Below are 13770 nucleotides of genomic sequence, written 5' to 3' on the forward strand. Positions count from 1 at the left end.
TAGCAAATTAGTTGTAGAACTAGCTAGACTCTTGGTCTCCTGACACCCCAACCGCTTCTCTTTCCACCACATCACACTTCAGGGCCAGAAGGAACCTCAGGCAACATTTAGATCACCTCCTCCTCCTTTTATGGTGATGAACTCAAGGACCAGGATGGGAAAGTGATTTGTCCAAGGTCACACAGCAAATTAGTGGCAGAGCTGGGACTTGAACCCAGGTCTTTGCCCTCTTTGCCTGTGAAATATCTTAATGGGAGAAGATAACACAATACGGCCTACATTATGATGGCCCAGTAGCAGAAGACCCCTAGACATGGCAGACTTGCTTTTGGTTTCAGAATATTATATCCTCATCTTCCCCAAGAACGCCTTTGATTTCTTTTCTCTCTCCATGGGAAGTAACCCTCTCTCTCTAGCAACAGAGAAGCCAGAGGTAATCCAGACACGGAGGCTGAACTGTAGTAATCTGTTGAGGACTTGCTAAGTGTGAACACAGACTGGGTCCATGGAGCTTTCCCCATAGCCCCATATGGTAGGTAGTGTGCTCGTCCCATTTTATAGATGAAGAGACTGAGGTTCAGAGAGGTTAACTAATCGGTCACAGTCCGAGCCTGGATGCTGGTCCACTGCCATCTGACTCCAAACTGCATGTGCTTTGTGCTCTACCAGCCACCCTAGCCTGTGAGAGTCAGCAGCATGGGACTCTGCCCAGGTAAGCATCCATGCACTCAGCACATGCCCAAGCAGTGAGGAACATAGAGGCAGGCCCTTCCCTGCAGCCAGGAACAAATCTGGGCTGCCCAGCGTAAGAACAAAGGGGCACAGGCAGGGTCCTGGGAGCCCAGGCCGGGAGTCCTGGTGAAGGACAGCACGCTCAGCGGGCAAGGGTGACCTCACTAACTCCAAACATCTGTCCGGGTCTCCCGCCGACACTCTGAGTCAGGGTCTGTTCACTTTGTGGGCTGAGTCTATTTTCCAACCCAAATATTTGTCTTGTGTGAGCACGTGGCTTTGCTGGTGGGGTCCAGGCTCTCCAGGGCACCTGCCTCTGAGAGCCCGACAGAGGGTGAGGGCGGCTCACTGGCTTTCCCTCAGGCTGGAGGCAGAACGAAGCCCTCTGCCCAGCTCCTTCCATCCCGAGCAACTGGCATTTGCTGAGCAGCTTCCCTGTGGCGGGCACAGAGCTGAGAAATGTGCTTACATTATTCTGTTCATTCCCTGCAGTAATCCTGAGGGGTAGGTACTATTATTCCTGGTCAACAGATGAGAAAACTGAGGCTCCTAAAGGCTTTCTGAGACTGCAGAGCTTGTGAGCCATGAAACAGACGCCTCAAGTGATTCTCATCTGATGCCAAAGCCTGTGCTCTTTCCACTAGACCAGAAACTGATCACACCATCGTCAAAAATAAGAAACTACCAGAAAGCCTGGGATCAGCAACATGCTTAGAGAGATGACCTGTGGTTAGCAGACGCTTTTGATTTTAGCCCCACTGACATCTTCCAGCATCTTAGTTCCATGTCCTTCCAGAGCAAGGAAGGACTGCTGAACTCTCTTTGTGCAGAGAAAGCTGTGTGCACATCGGTTCTCTCCCTCACCCACCAGGAGATGAAGCAGGTGTAGAAGATTAAGCTGAAGGCAGATTGTCACCAGACCTGATTACTCCTCCTAACAGCATGGATTAATGTTTTCTGGGTTTTGTTTGTTTTTGTTTTTGTTTTGGGGACAGGGTCTCACTTTGTTGCCTAGGCTGGAGTGCAGTGGTGTGATCCTGGCTCACTGCAGCCTAGATCAACCTTCCAGGCTCAAGTAATCCTCGCACGTCAGCCTTCCAAGTAGCTGGAACTACAGGCATGTGCCACCATGCCTGGTCAGGGGCTACTCAGTAGGTGTAGAGAACAAACAGAGTCTCATTAGGTTACCCAGGCTAGTCTTGAACTCCCGGGCTCAAGTGATCCTCCCGCCTTGGCCTCCCAAAGTGCTGGGATTACAAGTGTGAGCCACTGTACCTGGTCTAGTATTTTCTTGGGAGGAGACAGAAAGTAATTATCTTATTCCTTGAAGTGAAAGGCAGAGAATTAGCAGTTAGCAAGCATTCAGGGAATACTTCGCACAAAGAGCACTAATGATAAGAGCTAGAAGTTATTGATAGCAATAACGATCAATATTAATAGATGGCAATATTAGCAATAATAATAGCAATATTAATAGCAAATTGCAATTAGTAACATTTTTGGGATTTTCCTTTATTAGGGGTTCTGTGCTGTCCTAGACCTGTGAGGCCTCTGTCAGGGCAGAACCCAGGCCCTCTTACATGGAGTGAGGGTTAAGAGCATGGCCTCTACCATCAGAACATCCACCATGGCCTCTGCCATCAGACCATCTGGGTTCAAGTTTGGCTCCATCTTTATGAGCTGGGAGGTCTGAGGCAAGTGGTCTAGGTGTTCTGTGCTTCACTGCCCCCGTCTGTAATCTGGAGATAAGAGCAGTACTGACCTCACAGGGTGACTACCCACTGTGAATTCAGATATAGCCTGTGGAAAGCACGATGCTCAGCACGGAGTAGGTGCTCAGAAAATGCCAGCATCATCGTGGCTGCTTGTATCCTCTCAGAGGTCTCTGTTCGGGCTGGCAGGCCCCTGGGTTTTTTTTTCTCCCCCAGATGGAGTTTCACTCTTGTTGCCCAGGCTGGAGTGCAATGGCATAGTCTCGGCTCACTGCAGCCTCCACCTCCCGGGTTCAAGAGATTCTCCTGCCTCAGCCTCCTGAGTAGCTGGGATTATAGGTGCCCACTACCATGCCCAGCTAATTTTTGTATTTTTAATAAAGACAGGGTTTCACCATGTTGGCCAGGCTGGTCTTGAACTCCTGACTTCAGGTGATCTGCCTGCCTCGGTCTCCCAAAGTGCTGGGATTACAGGCATGAACCACTGCGCCTGGCCAGGCCCCTGGGTCTTGATGTTGTTGAAAGAAGCTGGGGGTGGCCCCGGGTAGACTCCTCCTTCCTAAGGGTCGTTGTTAAAGATCCGACGAACTACCATGGTTAGCACTGCAGGCCCACCACGCGGTGGCGCTACACTGAGTACAGCAAATTCCTGGTCACTTGGTCACTTGGTGATCTGCTTCTCCTTCCCCAGGTGCTGACATCAACACACAGGCCAGCGACAGCGCGTCTGCCCTCTACGAGGCCTGCAAGAACGAGCATGAGGAGGTAGTGGAGTTTCTGCTGTTACAGGGTGCCGACGCCAACAAGACCAACAAGGATGGCTTGCTCCCACTGCACATCGCCTCCAAGAAGGGCAACTACAGGTCAGCCCAGGCTCTGCCAGCACCCAGGCAGCTCTCCAGAGACCCACACTGGGAGTAGTGGATGGGAGGGGTGGGCCTGCCCTGAATGTCCCACCCAAGTAGCTGGAGAGGTCAGAATGGACATCACCTTTCTCATGGAAAAGAGGGAAACCCTTTAGCAAGTTAGCAAGCATGGAGTGAATGCCTATAACAACAGCAGCAGCAATAATAATAGCAAACCCTTATGCAGCACTTACCAGAACTTCACATCAGAAACTTATTTAATCTGCTTAACAGCTCATGGAGGTGGATATTATTATCTCTGTCTTTTAGATGAGGAAGTAAGACACAGAGAGGTTGAGTGACTTGCCCAAGGTCACACAGCTCATAGGTGGGAAGTACTCATCTGCTCCAAAGGTCACATCTACAGGAATTCTATCCAGGGGGCAGATGTGAGTCTGAGCTAATGAATATTTTCGGGAGTACAGGAATGCAAAGATAACCTCCCACGCAATTAGCAAGCATGCAAGGAAAACCTACAATAACACAAACAGCACCAATGATAAGAACTAGCAGTTATTGAGCAATTACTATGTGCTACATACTCTGAGTAAGATGAGAGAGGCTTGAGTTCCCAAGGAGCAATCTGGAGGAAGGGAAGAAGCACAGATATGTGAATTAGTGACATCATGCAAGAGCATGCCGAAGAGCTGCATGGCTGCTGTGGAGAGAGATGAGCCGGGGCTAGAGGCAGAGGTGTGCTAGAGCCAGCTCGTGCCAGTTCTCATGAACCTACTGCACACCTCTTCCCAACTCTGTGTTTGTTGACCTCACATTGGTAGCTTAAATTTGGCCATGGAATATTTACAGCATGGAAATTGGCAAATGCTACAAACCAGAGCCCTTTCCCCCTTCTCTGCCCGTGCTTGAGCCAGTTTTTAAACATTCCCAGCAACACTGCTACATGGGGAAGCCTGGGCCACAGACGTGGAGCTCCAGCTGCCCTTGAAGGATGGACAGGGCTTGGTCATTTCCAGAGTGTGACTCATCTGCCTGTCATGTGGGCCGCACGCTGTGCTGTGGGTATGCGGGTCAACCGGATTTTCATTTTACAGGGCAGGAAGCTAAGTCAAGAGACTTGCCCCTTGAAAGCCCTGTCCCCAGGGCTGGGACTTAAACCCCAGCACCTGGCCCTTTCTGATGGACAGTGCTTCCCAAACTTTGTCCATTCACAGATTTTCTTCTTGATTTTAAATATCTATATTCTCATTGTTTAGTATTTTTTCCTTTAAATAATGTTTTTACTTACAATGAATTTATTTTGAAGAGGAAACATTTATCACACTAGTATGTTATCCATTTACAATCAATTTTAAAAACATTTCACTTAAAATCCCATCTCATGTACCCTGATGACACCTGGGAAAACACACCCCAGTCTTCCAGACAGGGAGGAGAGTGAGAAGCACAGATTGTGTGTGTTGGGGTGTGTTTGTTGTCTTCACTAAGGCAGAGGGAAATGGGGTGAAAGAGACATTCCAAAGACTGAAATGAAGACTCAAGGCTTCAGAGGTGGCCCTTAAAGCTCCGGCCCCTTCTGCGCAGGCTGCCAGCACCAGACCAACCAAAGATGCCCTCCCCACTCCCCACCCTCAAGGACATACACAGAGGAGACCCGGCCTTTTCTGGACAGCATAGCTGTCCACAAGGCTGACAGATCTGGGTGTGAATCCCTGCTGAGGCCATTGGGAAAGTTGTTCAACTTTGCTGAGCCTCATTTTCCTCATTTATAAAATGGGAAATGGTTACAGCTGGCTCATGGGGTTGTCAGAGGACCAGTAAAATGGATATAATGGACATGCATGGATATAGAATGGAAATAAAGCACCTAGCAGAGCGCCTGCACCTAGTGTGTGCCCAGGCATTCTATGCTCACCCACTCTTACTTAGGGAGAGTGTATTCCATGGTTGTGCAGTTACAGCTCAAGCCAGGCAGTGGGCACGGGCAAGATGGCTCCTTTCTCTTCAGTTCCACAAATCATCGGGCATCAGTCAGAGTTGGGCAAACACAGTTTACCTTGAGCCTGACCCCAGACAGATCCAGAGTGAACATGCGGGAAATGTGTGCACTTTGGAAATCTCCTGGGCCACTACCCCCCAATTCTAGCCTGCACATCCATGTCCCTCTGGGCTATTTTTAAAATGCCATGTCAGATCCAGTGAACCAGAATCTCCAGGAGAGAAGGAGCCCCACTGTCTCTTTGAAAAGCTCCCGGAGAAAATCAGATACAGCCTGTCCATAGCTGCAGGGGCCATTGATCTAACTCAGGCCCTGGTTTTACAGAGAAGGAAGCCAAGGCCAGATATGGAAGTGATTTTCGAGATAGCAGCAGGGCTGGGACGTTCATCTGGGCTGCCTTCAAGTGAACCCAGAGGTGTTGGCAGTCTGACCCCAGCTGGAGGAGAAGCTGAATGGGCCCTAGGCGGCCTTGGGGATGATCCAGGAACACTGTATACATGGTTGATGTTCCCCTAAACTCACCTACCCTGGATTCATGCAGATTCCCAGGGTGAATTCCCTGGTTATTCAACCTCCCCTCTCAGGCCCCATTTCCCTCTGTCCCCCAAGGCTCAGAGGGCCTGGGCCACTTTTTAGGGCTACCCAACAAAGGGTTAAAGCCTGGTTCCCAGCAGCCTCTGCCACGGGGCAGGGCCCATGGCCAGCAAGCCCCGAGCTCATCACTCCCTCCCTGGGCATACAGCATTAAAGGCCCTCTGCTCGGGGATTTGATGTGACATTCCATAGGCATTCCGCATTCTGCCACCTGTCAACACACCCTAGCCGTCCCAGGCATAGAAGGCAGCACCAGGAGCCGAGGGCTGTTTGCCACATGGTGTCTTCTCGTCAGCACACTTAACCACAGCGGGTGACATGTGGGTGTGCTGAGAAAGGAGCCCTAAAGTCCTGATGTCCCAGTCACCTCCAAGACACACATTTTCCTGTTATTCATTTCCAGTTTAGCAAAGCCACTGTATGAAATAAAAGATCAACACCAAAGATAGATTTATTCAGAAACTGTATGAGTTAGCCCAGAGCAGATGGCCCAAGAATAGCTCCCCAAACAGTAGTTTCCAACCTTGGCTGCTCTAGGAACCCTGATGCCTGGGCCCCACCTGACAAGATGGTGCTGCCACTGGCCTGGGCTGTGCCTGAGGCTTCAGGGTGTCTAAGAGCTGCCCAGGAGATTTTACTGTGCAGCCTGAGTAGAGAATCAGGATCTCAGAGCCTCTTCTGTGGCCAAGAGAAAACACAGACTTGTGTTCTGGGCCTTACTTCTGACTCCCTCGTTTTAAAATATTCCTTCTCCTTTAACTCCAATATATAATACTTTTGCTGTATTTTATCAATCTTTGCAAGCCGGTTGAAATTCTTTCTGGAACAAGGCAAAATACAGAACACTTAATATATTAAATTAAAAAGCAGTTTATAAAGTACATTGACAAGCAAGTTAATATCCCCATTAGTTAAAAGAGAAACTGAGGCTCAGAACTCAAGACTTCATAGGAAACAAGTCAGAGTGGCACAGTGAAGCTCAGAAGTGTTGGCAATGGAGCCGTCTGTGGGCAACCAGTTCCCATGTCAATCCTCCAGCCAATTTGTTGTTGTTGTTGTTGTTTGTCTGTCTTTGAGACCAAGTCTCTCTCTTCCCCCAGGCTGGAGTGCAGTGGCACGATCTTGGCTCACTTCAACCTCTTCCTCCTGGTTCAAGTGATTCTCCTTCCTCAGCCTCCCAAGTAGCTGGGATTACAGGTGTCCACCACCACACCTGGCTAATTTTTGTATTTTAGTAGAGACGGGGTTTCATCATGTTGTCCAGGCTGGTCTCGAACTCCTGAGCTCAAGTGATCCACCCGCCTCAGCCTCCCAAAGTGCTGGGATTACAGGCGTGAGCCACCGCACCGGGCCCTCCATCCAAATTTACACTGAACACTGACAAAGGTCACACCACAGTGACCTGGTGACTCAGAATACCTCTGTGTTTAGGGTCGCAGGGTCAGTAGGCTGCAGTCATTGTGGTGGTCAAGATACCAAGAGCACTGTTTATTCACTGCCGACTACAAGCCGATCAGATTCATGCGTAAGATCTCATTTTATACTCAAAAGCAGCCTTGGTGAAAGATTATTACATTGTGCTTTGTAACCTGGACCTGGGATTGTAAGCAGTCCTACCTTGCTGGACTGTTATGAGTAAATGAGTAAATGAGATTAAGTTCTTAGCTCTGAGGGTCATGCTAGGATTAAATAAAGTAAACACATGTGAGCACCCCTTTAAATGGTACCTGGCACATAGTAAGCGCTCAGCAATATTAGCACAACTATGACTTAGGAAGGTAAGGGGTAAAGTGCTCACAGCAACCCATTGGAGCTCAATAAAGGGTAGCTATAGCCATCGTCATCATCATCATCATCATCACTATTATTACAATTAATTACCCCTCTGCTTTAGGTGTGGTTCAGAGAGGTTAAGTGACTTGCCTGTGCTGGCCCAGTGCTGAAAAGCAGAGCTGGTGTGTAACCCATGTACCCCTGACTCTGAGCCTCCTGGTTTCCCCAGTGCCCGTGCTGGGCCCCTCTCTAGCTAAGGACAGCTTGCGTTGGCTCAAAGCTCTCTGCCCGTTCCCCTGCTGTTGGGCTAGATTCAGAAAGGACATCAGAGCCAGGGCCAGGTGGTATGGCAAGGCTGCTGCTTTGAGGAAACTAGAATCCTGGCATGGGAGCCCGGGCCTGGGGCAAGGATGTCAGGCTTCAGACACTGATGAGTCCCGGGAACAAGACAGGAGCCCAGTGATTCGGAATGTGGTCCAAGGTCAGAGACAGCTCAGCACCTGCCACGCTGCTGCACTGGGCCTTTCTGGAATGACCCTGAGCTGGATCTGCTCTGGTCTCAGGGCCTAGACAGGCAAAGCTAAGCTGGTAGGTGTGGCCTCTGCATTGGGGAGGGGACAAGGAAGGGGTAGGGAGCCATCCTTCCAGACACCTACGGCTCTGTCAGGCAATGGTCACCTTTGATCCTCTTCATAAGGTGCCGCTTGAGCAATTGTACTCTGAGATCCCAAAACATGCCTGTGGGAGAAGTGGGGAGTCAGACTGTTTGGTGGGGTCACCCCCTTGTCCTCCTGTCCTCTGCCCCACAAAATGGGCTGGGGAGAGGAGTGATGATGTGCAGTGGGGCTACCAACATGGCCGCTCCCATGGTTGGGAGGAGTGGGGCATCGTAGAAGGCGTGACCCTGGGCATCCAGAGACCTGCATTTTGCTCTTGTGCACCACCCACCTTCTGTCCAACCTCACTCTATTCCTCACCCCAAGTCTGGGCTTCAGTTTTACCCTCTGTAAAATGGGAGAGCTGGACACACTGATCTCCAGAGCCTGTCCGGCATTACACATTTACTTTCTGATTGGCAGAGTCCTGCCACAATAATATGATTCACTGCATTACTGAGACAATGCTCAAGTTCCCACATTTCTGCCACTTTCCCTTGGTTCGTGAATTGCCAGAGACCAGCTGTGACCTGCCAGAGATACCAGCCCCATCTGGCCAGTGGCCCCAGGGCAGCCCCTCTCACTGTTCTTTTCCGTGCTTGGGCACGTTACAGCTGTTAGCGGAGCATTTCTTGGCTGTGGCTGCCATCCAGGGTGAGGCCCAGGCCTGCTTTTGACCAGCACCTCTGCAGAGCAAAGTCAGGCCTCCTGTGCCTACACAAATAGAAATTAGGAGGCAATTAGCCCCCCTGGGTGTGTGAATTTCCTTTTGAGGTTTTAGAGTCAGATTTTAGCCAAACACAGCATCACTAACAATAATAATAGTTTCCACTGAGATCCCAGCAGGAGGTCACTGGCATCAGATTTCCAGGAAGCCAGCGTGCCAGGAGGCGAGAGGCGTGGGAATGGGCCTGGTGGCACCTGCTTCTCTCCCCTTCACACCCCCCGCCCCACCCCCTGCAATGGCCACCTCCTTGGAGCCCCACAGGAGGCTGTGAGGTCACCTGTCAGCAGGGATTGGGCGGATTAGGGTCTGGAATCATATTGGTGGCAGGAGCTTGTTCTTGCAGGTGGCAGGGGTCTAGGAGAAGAGAGCCAAGAGAAGGGGTCAAGAATCCTGGGGTTGAGTCCCCAGAGTTGTCTTATGACTCCTGATTAGTCACCTCAGCTCTCTGAGCCACATCTGTTAAAAAGAAGGCCACAGGCCTGCTCCGGCCACTCCCACCCAGGGCTGCAGTGAAAGTAAAATGGGCAGGCAAGTTAACACATTGTGAAGACTGCAAAACCCCATGATATGTTAACTGTCACCCTGACTGCTACACAAGAGGTAGGGGAGTTGTTAAGAGTGTAGCTTTGGGGTCAGACTGCCTGGGTTTAAATCCTGGCTCCATCACTTACTGGCTGTGTATCCTTGGAGGAGTCACATACCTTCTCTGGGCTACTGTCTCCTCACCTCTGAAGTGAGGATATTATAGTACTCACTTCAGAGGGCTACTGGGAGGATTTCATAGATTAATAGAGGGAAAGTGCTGAGATCAGTGCTCGAGTTTTAGGACAGAGAGGAACTGGTGGTTGCAGGGAGCTCAGGCTTCAGCAGTGGCTGACCAAGTTCTCCACATCCAGAAGGTGAGGCAGAGAGACTGGGAGAAGCTAGCATCAGCCTTCAGGACAGGAGGCAGTGAGACACACAGGAGAGGAGTGTAAGTAACCTCATGGTCACAGTGGGCTGGTTGGGGCCTGGGGCAGTAGTAGTTGGGGCCAAACACATTTGTCCCCTTTTGTCCTCAGGATCTCGTGGCTCCACTGGGGTCCCAGGACAGCAAGATAGGGATGTAGGACAGCTCAGCCCTGGAGTCAGAGGAGGGCACACACCCTGGTTCCCCTCTTCTAACTGTATGGCTGGGCAAGCCCCTTAGTCTCTCAAAGCCCTGAATCTTCTCATCTGCAAAATGGGAATGATGAGCCTTGCTTTAGGAGTTATTGTAAAGATTGAACCCAATAGCACTTGTAAAGCCTTTAGGAGCCTTCTGGCACATAGTGGGCTCTGGGATCTGGCTGTCCCTGTCCATCCTCCCCCAGAGAGAGCAGGGTCTGGTTCCAAACTTCGCCACATTGGATTTGGGGGCCTTCCAGTCAATTCCTCCAGATAACTGAGCTGGCAATGGGCAACAGCGCTTAGCCTGAAATAAATCAGTGGCAGCTTCTTGAAACCCTGGTGCAGTATGGCAGATTTTTAAGAACTCAGACTTCCGAGGCCAAGGGTTCTGGGTCTGAAGCCCAGCTCTGCCCCTTACTGGCTATGTGACTTTGGGAGGGTGGCTGAAGCTCTCTGAGCCTCCGTTTCCTTATCTGTAAAGCGAGGACGGCAGCCGACCCCATCTTCCCCAATGGGGTGAGAATGGTTGACCCGCGGCGCCCCCTGCCGGTGGGACCCGCGCCGCAGCCCGCGGTAAGGGCGAGCAGCCAGGCCTGGCTCCCGAGCGCTCCCTGCTGGCGAGGCCTGCCCCACTCCGCCCCTCCCCTCACCCGCGCCCGCCCCTCCCCTCACCCGCGCCCGCCCCTCAACCTGGCAGGATCGTGCAGATGCTGCTGCCGGTGACCAGTCGCACGCGCGTACGCCGTAGCGGCGTCAGTCCGCTGCACCTGGCGGCCGAGCGCAACAACGACGCGGTGCTGGAGGCGCTGCTGAGCGCCCGCTTCGACGTGAACGCGCCGCTGGCGCCCGAGCGCGCGCGCCTCTACGAGGACCGGCGCAGCTCCGCGCTGTACTTCGCCGTGGTCAACAACAACGTGTACGCCACCGAGCTGCTGCTGGAACACGGCGCCGACCCCAACCGTGACGTCATCAGCCCCCTGCTCGTGGCCATCCGCCACGGCTGCCTGCGCACCATGCAGCTGCTGCTAGACCACGGCGCGAACATCGACGCCTATATCGCCACGCATCCCACCGCCTTCCCCGCCACCATCATGTTCGCCATGAAGTGCCTGTCGCTGCTCAAGTTCCTCATGGACCTGGGCTGCGACGGCGAGCCCTGCTTCTCATGCCTCTACGGCAATGGCCCGCACCCGCCGGCGCCGCAGCCCTCCAGCAGGTTCAACGATGCGCCCGTGTCCGACAAGGAGCCCAGCGTGGTGCAGGTGGGCGGCGCGCGCCGCTGGTGGGGAGTGCTGCTTTTGGATGTGGCCTGGGGACAAGCGCGCATGGGCGGTGGTGGGGCCGGGTGGTTCGCGCTCCTCGGGAGCAGCGTGGACTAGTGATTAACACCTTTGGGGGGAAGTGTGGACAGCTTTGGAGGCAGCAGAGCACAGTGGTTAACCCGCGTCCTGGGTAGTGTGGCTTAGCGGTTAGGGCGCTTTGGAGGGAGCTTTGGAAGGAACTAGAAGTTAGCACACTTTAGAGGCCGCAGAACTTAGTGGTGCATTGGAACAGTGAAATCCTTATTGTGGTCCGCTGAGTTGGGGAATTGAAGGAACCAATAGCGGAGCGGAGAACTCTGCCAAACTAAGAGGCTTGTCACCTCCAGCAAACCTACACCTGGACTGCGATGTGAAATAAGCACGATCCGGAAAGGGATGTCGAGAGCAGGCTGGTGTAGGGTCAGGTCAGAGCAGAAACCAGCGACCCAGAGGCAGGACATGTCCATGTTGTTACTTTAAAAGTCAGAATTGGGCCGGGCGCGGTGACTCACGCCTGTAATCCCAATACTTTGGGAGGCCCAGGCGGGCGGATGACGAGGTCAGGAGATCGAGACCATCCTGGCTAACACGGTGAAACCCCGTCTCTACTAAAAATATAAAAAAATTAGCCGGGCGTGTTGGCGGGCGCCTGTAGTCCCAGCTACTCGGGAAGCTGAGGCAGGAGAATGGCGTGAACCCGGGAGGCGGAGCTTGCAGTGAGCCGAGATCTTGCCACTGCACTTCAGCCTGGGCAACAGAGCGAGACTCCATCTCAAAAAAAAGAAAAAGCAAAAAAAAAAAAAGAGTCAGAACTTAAAAGGAATTTAGACACACGCCTCTCCTGGAGATCATTATTTTAATGGTTAATGGGGATCATTCATGAGCTGCCTACTGTGTGCAAAGTTTATGCTCATGTTACCTAATTCTCATGTTAAATCCCCTTGGAATTGGTTTCATGTACCTGTTTTATAGACAGGGAAACTGAGGCTCAGAGGTGATGTGACTTGCTCAAGTTGTCCATCTTCCACTTGGGGCAGCAGAAGCCTGTGTTGAGGTGACATGGTTCAGGGGATCCTAGCCTGGGTATGCACAGTGTCTGTGCTTGGACACATCCCCTGTCCTCCCTGGCCGCAGGCTCCTGCTGGTCGAATGAACTCACTTCTTGGTCCCGGCGTGTTCTCTTTCAGTTCTGTGAGTTCGTATCTGCCCCGGAGGTGAGCCGCTGGGCAGGGCCCATCATCGATGTCCTCCTGGACTATGTGGGCAATGTGCAGCTCTGCTCGCGGCTGAAGGAGCACATCGACAGCTTTGAGGACTGGGCCGTCATCAAGGAGAAGGCAGGTAGGAACTTGCTGCTGCTGCCGAGGCTGGCAGATCTCCCTGCCTGACTCAGAGTCCCAGGCCTCAGGGAATGCGACTGTTCCTAACCCCGTGACCATCTGCTCCGTGCCAGGCTCTGTGCCTCCTTGGATGAAACATGAGGAATCTGCCCCTCACAGAGTTGTGCCACCTGGGCCAAAGTCACAGTTAGTTAGTGGCAGAGCTGGGATTGAAACCCAGGTTTGACCAACCCCAGAGTCTCTCCACTACATCTTTCCATGATGTTTAAAACAGCTACAGCTCCCTGAGGGGTACCGGGACCTTCAGAGTAGGTTGTGAACGATTTGGGGCCACCAAGAGGCATTGTAGGAGGGGAGAGGGGAGGATGGTGGTCTAGAGTGTCTGAGACTAAAGTGCACATGAAGCACCTGGGTGTCCTGTTAAAAATGCAGCTTCTGATTCTGCAGGTCTGGGGCGGGGCCGGGGAGTCTGTATTTCAGCAGGCTCCCAGGTGGCGCCAAGGCTGTTGGTACACAGAACACCCTGGTGTGGGAGACAGGCCCCTGAACCCTGGAGCCAGCCTTGCCAGGGCCTTGCTGGGTGAGGCCTCTCCCCACCTGAACAGACATGCCTGGGCAGGATCATTGTCCAGCCCCTTTCAGCTCTACCGGCCTGAACTGTGCCAGGCACAGTGAAGTGGGGTTCGGCCACTGTCCCTCTGATGTGTGCAGAGTAGATGGGGCTGCCTGGCTAAGTCAGGCTGAGGAAGCCAGAATCCCTCTTAGGCATTGATGGAGCTCACCTGGGCAAACAGGATTTCTGCCACCGGTGACAGAAATGGGTATCTGTGCAGTGGCATTCCAGCTACCCTAGGGCTTTCTCTGGCTCTGAGGGCACAGTCCTACCCTGGCCAAGTGTTTGTCAAAGGAGGCTGACCTGCAGCA

At 52.4% G+C, this 13770-nt stretch overlaps 1 protein-coding gene across 1 annotated transcript in view; it reads left to right on the plus strand.

The window, feature by feature from the left end:
* Positions 1–13770, plus strand: part of LOC105467513 (ankyrin repeat and SOCS box containing 2) — a 43226-nt gene that overhangs the window by 26757 nt on the left and 2699 nt on the right. Inside the window, exons 7-9 of the mRNA XM_011717145.2 lie at positions 3136–3307; positions 10903–11467; positions 12694–12847. Coding sequence (XP_011715447.1) covers positions 3136–3307; positions 10903–11467; positions 12694–12847 — 891 coding nt within the window. The remainder of the gene's footprint in view (positions 1–3135; positions 3308–10902; positions 11468–12693; positions 12848–13770) is intronic.

This window comes from Macaca nemestrina, chromosome 7 (genome assembly GCF_043159975.1).
Source record: "Macaca nemestrina isolate mMacNem1 chromosome 7, mMacNem.hap1, whole genome shotgun sequence".
Lineage (NCBI taxonomy): Eukaryota > Metazoa > Chordata > Mammalia > Primates > Cercopithecidae > Macaca > Macaca nemestrina.